At 39.9% G+C, this 10,915-nt stretch overlaps 1 protein-coding gene across 1 annotated transcript in view; it reads right to left on the reverse strand.

Moving 5' to 3' along the window:
• LOC101862872 (endothelin-converting enzyme homolog) overlaps nt 1-10,915 on the reverse strand; it is a gene marked incomplete at its 5' end in the record, with an annotated part of 17,732 nt that overhangs the window by 3,107 nt on the left and 3,710 nt on the right. Inside the window, 10 exon segments of the mRNA XM_013082404.2 lie at nt 110-186; nt 1,135-1,230; nt 3,242-3,307; nt 3,819-3,943; nt 4,830-4,897; nt 6,078-6,188; nt 6,852-6,952; nt 8,040-8,117; nt 8,828-8,926; nt 10,011-10,129. Coding sequence (XP_012937858.1) covers nt 110-186; nt 1,135-1,230; nt 3,242-3,307; nt 3,819-3,943; nt 4,830-4,897; nt 6,078-6,188; nt 6,852-6,952; nt 8,040-8,117; nt 8,828-8,926; nt 10,011-10,129 — 940 coding nt within the window.

Below are 10,915 nucleotides of genomic sequence, written 5' to 3' on the forward strand. Positions count from 1 at the left end.
CAGACAGACAGACAGAGAGAGAGAGAGAGAGAGAGAGAGAGAGAGGTGAGGAGTCAAAAAGACAGTGAGGAGAACTAAGAACTAAGAGTGAGAGAGCCCTGATGTGTACCTTGATTTTGCTGGGGCGTGCGCATCCTTGATGACCTGCAGGTGGTCACTCTCAGGCTTGCTGTTCCAGCACCACACCTGGAACATACACATGACACACACACATGACACAAAGAGATGACACACATACACACATGACATACACACGACATGACACACATACACTGATCTGGTTTCCCTCAAATCTGGAACACACACACATGACACGCATACTGATCTTGGTTTTAATGAGAGTTTTACGTCACTCGCAACATAATATGGGCACAGGTGTTACAAAAGAGTAATAAACACAAAAGAGGAGGAGAGATAAGGATGACCGATGTTTGATAGGAAAGAAGAAGCAAACCACACCAGGGCAAACGCCAACCACCTGTTCATGCTGATCTCATTTCTCTCAAACCTGGAACACACACATGACACACACATGACACACACATGACACACACACTGATCTTAGTTTTAATACGAGTTTTACGTCACTTGCCACACAATAAGGTAATATTACGTGCTGAAGATTACAGGTGTTACAAGAGAGTAACAAACACAAAAAAAGGAGGAGAGATAAGGACGATAGATGTTTGATAGTAAAGAAGGAGCAAACCACACCAGAGTACCCGGCAACCACCAGCCCATACTGATCTGATTTCTCTCACGCCTAGAACACAAACAGGACAAATATAATGAATGAGTGAATGAATGAGTGCATGAATGAATGAATGAATGAATGAATGAATGAATGAATGAATGAATGAATGAATGAATGAATGAATGAATGAATGAATGAATGAATTAATTAATAATTGAATGAATACATGAATGTACAAATGATCGAATGAATGAATAATTCTTTCTCTTTCTCATACAAATCCTTATAAACGCACACTCACTTTTCACTCTCTTTCTCTATCTAATTCATACCTACCAACACACAAACATGCTCTCACTCTCTCTCTTACATACATACACACACACACGCAGACACACACGCAGAGATACACACACACACAAACACACACAGACACACACCTGAGCAAAGCTGAGGAAGAACAGCTGCTGATGAGAGAGGCCGATGGCTGGAAGGAGCTGCTCCTCACCATTGCGAGACACCCAGTTCTTATACGCCTGGGAAAATAATATATTATGTAAGGCATCTCGGTGAAATCAGGCGCTTGTCAAAATAATGAAATCAATGAAATCAGCATTTTTCCACCAGTTTGGCAAACTTTGGTCGGATTTTTGCTTTTTGGCTCAACAACTTTTATCCCCATTTCAAAACACATTTCTTTGTGAATTTTATTGAGAAATGCTGATGAAAGGGACAAAAATTGTAAATTTTCAGTTTCCAAGGACTCTCAAGCCTTGTAAGTCACCAAACTTTGGCGGCCATTTACCCCTGGCCCAGGCGACCGCATCTCCTGAAATCGCAAATATCTTGACTTCTATTCAAGGTAGATTTTTTGGGGGGTCAAAACGAAGACAAATGAAAAAGCGTTGAGAAGATACCAATAACTCCACAAGCCCCAAAAGTTATGAGCACCCGATTCCACTGCATAGTGACTCATATCATATGGAGTCAGGAGTGACCTATAATAATAATAAGTGGTATATCTATGCTCTACAGCATGCTCTATGTGTTTCAAAACTATTATTATCCTAGCAGACCACAGAACACTCAGAAACATTCTCAGCTTCTTGGAACGTATACAGTGCAAGCTGCTGATTAAGCCCTCAAACACAAACAAACTGGCAAGATACTTCACTGTCTATAGCTGGGTACCCATTCTTGCCTGAGTGAAGTGAGGAAAATTAACGAAAAGAGCCTTTCCCGAAAACATGGCGGGCCCCAGATGAGATTTGAATTAACGACTCGACAGTTGTGAGTCCTCGAATACAACTACTAGATTGCCAACCTACAACTAATCATCACGGTCATATCACAATCACTCAAGTCAATTTTACTGGTTATAAATACTGTGGTAAAAATGCCGTTACTTGTTTTGTATCGTCAAAATAGTTCTGATTTGTTTCATACACCACCAGATGAACGGGAAGAAGAGGAAGTTTCCTACATCACAAATCCAATTATTCTGATCATCTTTTCACCTTTGAGCAATTCATGAGGCTGATTTAGGAAAGCACCATTTTTTTAAACTTCCTTAAAACAACAACAAGATAAATACAAAGCTGTGATGAGACGGCGTATAATTCTTTTTTCCCTCAACCCACCCATTCATCCTTCCATAATTGAGACCCCTGGTTCTGATAGGCCTGAGAAAATGGCACAACGGTAGGGATCAGTCACAAGTACAACATATTATGGACAATATTTATCTATTCATCCATCTGTCTATCCATCAATCTTTTGACAATCAACCTATTTATTCATCCATCCATCCATCCATCCATCTATCAATCTGTCTACCAATGTATCCATCCACCTCATCCATTATTCATCTGTGAAGTTGGTTCTTCAAGCACGTTTATATTACTGAGTTATCTCTCTTTGACATCTAAAAAGCATCAAGTTGCCTCATCCAGCAGTTCACAAACAGACAGTTCGTGAACTCATGAACTTTCAAAGGAAATAGAATTGTATTGTAGTATCCTAGACGGTGCACTCTGACGTATTTCAGTTCACAATGAAGTGCACTGTTTCTCTGAATTTGAGCCAAATAAAGAGGAAGGGAAAAAGGTGCTGCACATATTCAACTGAAGCGACAAGACTGGTGTTTTGCTTTTAATTTAGGTGTAATGGCATTGCCTATGAGCGCAGGCTTCACAGCAATGTTTTTAACAAAGAGTGAAGAACGGCGGTCAGCGGTCAAGACGGTGCGTGGTCTAGGAGAACCAGATTATGCTGCTGTAAGCTGACAAAATGCCTTTTTTTTTCATTTTTGGAGCCATTTTCTTCTTTTTTTTGGTGCTATATTGGTAGCCTGATCAGTTACCCTACTTGTGTGAAAAGATCAAAGTGAAACTGTGACTAGTTCCAAAAAAAAATTAGATTCACATTTCTGAAGAATCCCTTTTTTCAAAATATGAAAACGCTGACAAAATGCCTTTTATCTCGAAACTGTCGTGAAAAAGAAAAAGCCGTTTTGACAATGTACGACAGTGTGACCTGTAGACTTACATGGTAGGCAGACTTGAGCCCTCCATTGTCTGCTATATTCTCTCCAAGGGTCTGTTTACCCCGTTCCTGCAGAAATACAGACATATACACAGACACACAGATTACAGATGGGACGACATGGAAGGGCTTAATTTGTCCAAACAACACTCTGAAAAGGGTATGTGTCTTTTATCAAAATATTTACTGTACACATACATTACACTTAAGTTCCTCTTGTTATATCAAATACTATATTTAAGCATTGGATCCGTCGTAATGAACGATTCAGATGTTTTTCTATATAACACTATAACAAAGAAAAATGAAGGGATTTACCCATCGAGAGATGGGGTGTGTGCCAAGAATGAAGAGGGGGAGTGGGGGGAGGGTGATGTTTCAGTCAGAAAAAAATGGATGGGGGGGAGTGCACTTACAAAGAGAGAGGCCGATAAGGGGAAATGGAGTGATGGGAGTGTCCACTAAGAAAGAGACAGATGAGGAAGAGGAGTAAAGGGGGGGGGGGGGCAGAGTGGGGTGGATGTGGGTGGGTTGGGAAGGCAAGTCACAAATGTGCTACGAGAGGATCAACTCAACGTACGTGCTCGCCGTGTATCGTGTAGGAACTGTACTGGTCCACCATACACTGAGTCTTCTCCTGGAAGCGACGTATGGCCGCCGGGTCCCACCACTGTTTCAGATTTCCGTTTTTGTCAAATTCCCGACCTGTACAAGAAAAAAAACCCCAAACACAATAAAATAACAATAACAATAGATAGCATTTGTATAACGCAAATCCCCGCTCAACAGCAAGCTCAATGCGCTTCACAATCTATACTACTGCCCCAGCAGACCTGAGAGCATTCTGAAACAACCTAAACTTCCTGGGAAGCACACAGAGCAAGCAGCCATTTATAGGCGCTAAAACACTAACATACAGACAAGATCTTTCGCTGTCTACACATGAATAAGGTGAGGCTTTACTGTTTGAATCTGCCTTGAGGCTGACATGGGATTGTGGCAGCAGTTAGAGATCTTTTGACATTATTCTTCCTCATCACCCTTAAAGGTTTAGACAGTTTTTCCCCAGTGTCTCCATTTGCATAACATAAAAACACCAAACTGAGTAGAAACAAATGCTCAAAGCAGTAAAGACAACATTTTATTGTATAAATTTATCTTAGATAATCTGCATTAGCTGGAGTTTCGTACATTTTCATTAAAGAAAATACACAAGCAATGCCATGGGTTTGTGATCAGCTAGCCCAGCAGAAAAATAGCATCTACATCACACCAGTTGATCCCCCCCAAAAAAAAAACAACAAACAAACAAAAAAACAAACAAACAAAAAAACAAAAAAAAACAACCAAAGTTGGAAAAATGTTCTTTTAATTCAAAAAAATTATCACAAGACAGTATTACAGAATGTGGCAATGCAAGGCTTCAGCTCCTTGTTGCCCTCTCCCAACATCCCCCCTCCCCCTCCATCTTTTCTTCTCCATCCTTTCAACCTCTTCCTCCGCCATCTCAGCTGACCGTTCAAAACCCTAACCTAACAACAATATATAAAATAACAACTTGACATTAACAAGGAAGAGTCATGTCCCTTACCTTGATCATCAAAGCCATGGGTCAGCTCATGTCCCATCACCACTCCCATTGCCCCATAGTTGAGAGATCTGTAGGGAAGAGAAGATAAGCTTAATCTTCATTGTCGAGACCCTAGCACATTGGTATGGCGTTTAAACACACACACACACACAGATACACACACACACACATACACACACAATACGCACAAACTCAAACACACATTCACACATGTAAAAAAGTACTCATCTATCTTGAATAGAAATTAAGATATTTGCGATAGAAAGAGATGGGAGTGGCCTGGTGTGAGAGGAAAAGTTAGAGAGAAAATGGTCGCCAAAGTTGGTAACAAAGCTTCAGTCCTTGGAAACACCAAATTTACTTGTATTTCTATCTTTGGTTTACATTTTTGAGGGAGAAAAACGCACACAGGAATATGTATGTAAAGGGACATAAAATAAGGTCTCTCAAACTACCAATTTCATCCATGAGATTGGACAAATCTTTCAGATTGGCATGGCCATTTGAATCAATAAGTACAGGTAATTCAGCAGGAGTGCTCGGCATATTTCTGTTAAGTTCTTTTGTGGTTTTGTCTTTCTCCTCTTTGCCTCAAAGGCTTTCGGGGTCTCTTTGTTTCATCTCGCTTACGACTAATTTCTGTTCTAGCTAAGGAGTAACATATTGGTGGACCTTAAAACACACATCCCCTGGGGCGGTGCTACTGACGGAAGTGTCTTTAGGGCATTCCCAAAGAGGGGGGCATTAACATCCCGAGTTCTTATGCACAGTAAAATTGTAATTGTAAATGGGCTGATTCATCAATGTCATGCTCATAACTGCGCCTGAACTGCAACAGGGAACAGCTGCTTTTTCTTCCCTAATCCTTAATATCGTAATTTTTCATCTACTTCTTTTGTAAGTTTGTCACACTCTTGTGACCCGCTATTTCAGGGGTGCCTTGATAGTTGAAGCAGACTTTGTGCTGGTGAAGCTAGAGAGGTGAGCAGAGTAAGTCTGATTCCCTGTAAGGATTTCTCTGCTGACATCCAACCCTTGGCGCTCATATGATCTTGTGTAGTTGCGAGCGCTGTGAAACCTCTACTAAAACAAACATAAAAAGATAAAAACACACACAACATCAGCAATGTTACAACCTACAAAATTGTAACAGAGTCTGAGATATTTGATAAATGGATTCAAACACACAGACAAGCAACAGTACTTGAAATACTTTAAGCTCTGAAAACCGGAGCTGTGAAAACTCACTGAGGAAAGCTTTTGTCGAAGAACGGAGCCTGCAGAATGCCTGCAGGGAACACAATGGTGTTCTTACTGGCAGTGTAGTAGGCGTTGACGGTCGGGGGCGTCATCACCCACCTGAGGAGACATGGGGGGGGGGGCGGGGGAACTTTCAGATAAGTAAACATCGTAGTTGCGAGGGAGAAACTTTCTGACAAGACAAAACGAGACAACTTAGGACAGGTGAGCACTGGTGAGATGAGGAAAACTTTCAGGCAAGACAATTGAGTGTTGGTGAGATGGAAGAATTTTCAGACAAGATGAGGGGGCAATGGTGAGATGGCGAAACTTTCAGAAAGGATTAGTGAGAATTTGTGTTATTCTCACCATTGTCAAATAGAATGATGGTGTCAGTCACAAATGAGTCAACACCAACATTTTCCAGAGCCTGATTCTTTTTACTATGTTGAAAAACAGTCTCAAACACATCATCAAATTAAATGATGCAAAGTTTCGATGGATTAGAAACGCAACAAACATCGACTTCAAATTTGAGTTAAAGTGGTCTTTCATGGTTTAATTTAACTTGGCTTCCTAAGAGATGGACGATCTGTGCCCGATACCATCAATAATATTACGAGAAGGACAAAGCAGAACATCATGTTCACTACTCTTATGTCGTAGTGTCACATTGCCTCCACATGAACTCAAATAGAATTTTTAAAATGAAATTCTACCAGTTTTTATATAAGTTGCGGGGTCGATAGCAACAACAACAACATTTAAGTTAACAGGACTTACTCATTTTTGGGAACTTTCCGGAGTTTCTCAAGCGACTTTTTTATGCTGAACCGAAGACAAGCCAGGTTGTTACCGAAGTAGTCAGAGGCGTTTATGTTGAGCTGAGGAGGTAGAGACAAGGGAAAATGTTTATCACAAGCAAAAATTGATTTTGCTGAAGATACAAAAACAAACAAATGAAAAACCCTTGAGCATCATTTCAGCTATTTGCAACATCAAACAGAAGTAAACAGAAATAATGGAGAGTGGAAAAAAATTATAATCACAGATGGTTTAATGCTTCCCCCCCCACTGAATTAGTTTAGATCATTCAGAAGGTGGGCTTCAACCCTGGCTGTCAAGGCCAACAAAGGGGCGAGAGAGAAACAAAGTCCCTGCAGAAAGACGGAGATACTTGATAAAAAGACAGGAATCAACCATGTCTTCTGTGCGTGACGGAGCAGCACTTAACCAGTACATCACAAACATTGTGAGTTCAGTAAGCATTAAGGCCAAATGCACACAATCTGGGTCATTCAGAGCTGAGATGAAGCAAAGTGGTACAGAGAGAGAGAGAGAAAGAGAGAGAGAGAGAGACTGAGAGAAAGAAAGAGACAGAGAGACAGAGAGAGAGAGAAAGAGAGAGAGAGAGAGAGAGAGAGAGAGAGAAAGAGAGAGAGAGAGAGAGAGAGAGAGAGAGAAAGAGAGAGAGAGAGAGAGAGATAGAGAGAGAGAGGGAGAGAGAGAAAGAGAAGGAGAAGAAGAATACAGAGAAAGAGAAATGTGTATATAAGAGTGTGAAGGTTTTAAAAGGCGTAAAATAGGTAATAAGATATATCGTTACTACTTCGCCAATTTTTCATTGTTAAAAGTTCTGGAAAGTAACTCCCATGATATTTGAGGGAAAACTGTACTATCTATGCTTCTCAGATGGAACCACAAATGGAAAAAATCTGTGTGCCATTACTTAAGTTGGACTGTTGGAAGCACACTAAAGTATAAAAGGCCCTACAGTTAGAATTTCCAACAAAGCATCCTTGAACTTTAGCTGTCAGGAGCATCTTTAAGGCTGTCCCATTCTGCTCCATTCTACCTGTGATGGACATTACATTTCACAGGACTGACTTATTAAAAACTTTCCAGTGTTCAAAAAGGGTGTTACAACTTGTAGCTGCAGATGGAAAGAACATTATGAAGAGGACAATTTACCCCTTCGTATTTCTTGTCCAGCTTGGCGGTATCTAAGATGTAGGTCGGGTAGCCAATCATGTCTGTGACAGCGTTGGCCTGGCAGCAAATCGGGAGTTGGGAGTCCGAGGTAGGAAGGGGTGAATGGAAGAAGAGATCATATTAGTTCCTTTGTTAAAAATAAATGACGAGTAACTTAGAAAAATGATGTAACTGTAGGTGTTTTATTTCTTCATCTACACAGTATAGAGATCATTTATGGAGTGGGCTGTTTCGACCCTACACATGCTAGGGCCAACAAAGGCTGAGAAGGAAACAATATCCTGGTAGACAGACGGAGATGCTCATTAGAAAATCTCCTTACACAGGGGTCAAATCACATCTTCTGAGTGTGGCAACATAGTGCCTTACCACAACATCACAGACACCAGTGAACAATTTTGAGCTAGCATTAATAAAATAATGCCCACGAGAAATTAAAAATTGTGACAGATATTACACGGGCGAGAGGGCCTGATACAGTATATCGAGATGATTAACGTTTGCAGGATATAAAATCAAACTGTATTCCTCTGCATGATTAAATCATCATTATCATCAATCATCAATCATCAATACCACAACCACCACCACCACCACCACCACCACCATTATCATCAGCTCCCATACATATGTAATGTATAATATACACTAAATCAAGCCCCGACCATTGCATCACTATTATAAAACGAAACAATTTCCATTTTTTTAAACACCATATTTACAACTACACAAAACCCGTTCATATATTATGTTACCTAACAAGTCACCTTATCAATGGCTGCTGCTTGTGTCTTTGGATCCATCCACTTTAGCCTGGGAAGGTTTTCCTTGAAAGCCTCGCGTACATTCTCTATCATCTCCTTGGCCTGAGAGACAGACAAGGACATGACAAATTGTTTTACCGAGCATTTTACTGCATTTGCAAAACAATTAGGTCATAATATAAGTGCAGAAGATTAAAGAAGTTACAAGAAAGTAAAAAAAACAAAAAACAAAAAGGAGTAGAGATAAAGACGACAGATTATGTTTGATCGGAAAGAAGAAGCAAGACACATCAGAGCATCCACCACAAAGCAAAGAACAGTAACAGTCATGAGGAGAAACTAGCTCCTATCCTTTGCTTCTTTCTAAAAGAAATGCTGAACGAATTTATCAAAATGGACTTCTTTTTAGATTTGAACTCACGTTATTGAAAGGGTAGTAATCAGTCTCATACTATATGTCTTCAATACACCAGAGGGTGATGTTTCAGTCATTTTTCCCGAGTAAAGCCAGACAGACAGACAGACAGATATATACGCTGCATGGGACTAAAACTTGAAAGTGGAGTACAATATTTTCCCATTTGCATTTTAAGAAAAATGAGTACAAGGATATGTATTTGTTTCAGTGAGAGTATATGTGCATGTGTGCATTTGTGTGTGTGTGTGTGTGCGTGTGCATGTGTGTGTGTGTGTATGTGTGTATGTGAGGGTGCATTTGTGTGTGTCCGTGTGTGTGAGTGTATGTAAGAGTCAGTGTGTTGGTGCATGTGAGAGTGTATACTTGTGTATTTATGTGCGTTTGTACACAAGTGTCAATGTGTCAGTATGTAATTCTGAATATGCATATGTATTTATGTATGTGTGTATATAATTTTGCATGCGTATGTCTCATTAAGCCCGACGCGACGTCACATCGCATGCTGTCATTGCTGCTCCAAAAGCAATCAAGCAAAATTATAATGAACCTGCCTCCTTGCAGCCGACGTGTCATCTAACAGTGCGCGACTGTCACCTGTGATCGGTCCATGTAGCTATCGAAATAGCTTGGGTGTGACAAATTTGAAACATCACCATAGGTCAAAATACCTAGCCAAGGAGTGTCAGTTGACACGCTGTGTGTGTGATGTGTGATGTGGTCGCGCATAAGGAGACATAGGCTTATATATTTATAGATATGCATGCATACCTTGCCCCTGCTCTCTCCTTTAAATGTGTCCTTGACAAAAAGGGCTCCCGTCGCAAAGCCCAGGACAGAGTCTGTGTTTGTGATACAGGTGTGCCACACATCATCGTTACCTTGCACACCTGAGGAAGGAACGCAGAAAGTATTATTTTAAGAAATGTCATTGTATTAAATATCTCTTGTCTTTCATCCCTTTATTGGCCCAGACAGACAGGGTCAAAGAAGTCTACCTGGAACAGTGTGTCAATTTTGGATGAGGGGAAAAAAAGGGGTGGGAGGGAAAGTATTATTAAGAATCATCAGAGTTTTTCTTATTCACCCTAAGCATTGAAATCAGTGGGCCTATATTCTATTCGCATCAATCTTTGGTAATTCTATTCACACTGAACGTAGTATCAGTATTTTATTCACAGTAAGCCTTGTTTTTTATTTTTGTTCATACAAGGTCTAAAGTAACATTAAGAACCATTAAGTATCTTTTTATTCACTTTAAGCATTAAAATCAGTATTTTATTCACCCAAATCATTTGTATTCTGTTCACGCTGAACGCAGTATAAGCATTTTATTCACACTAAACATGTTTTAATTTAGTAATTTTACATTAAAAATACATTTTAAAACCTCTCACCATGGGTAAAAATCTGCAAAGTAGGAACAATATTCATAGGGGCGCAAAAGTAGGTATGCTGTAAGTATCACATAATTGTTATGAAACTTAATTCATTAAGATTATTTGGGGAATATGTGAATACCAACGGCAAGCAATTTGAGTATCAGAGGAATGAAAGCTGTGTTCATTATTAAATGAATTGTGATTTTTATTAAAAATTTGTTTGTATAGGAAATGAAATACATATTATACACATTTTCTTTTTTCATAACTGTATACCAACTTTTGCAGCCTTCC

The sequence above is a fragment of the Aplysia californica genome, unplaced genomic scaffold (genome assembly GCF_000002075.1).
Source record: "Aplysia californica isolate F4 #8 unplaced genomic scaffold, AplCal3.0 scaffold00172, whole genome shotgun sequence".
Taxonomy (NCBI): Eukaryota; Metazoa; Mollusca; class Gastropoda; order Aplysiida; family Aplysiidae; genus Aplysia; species Aplysia californica.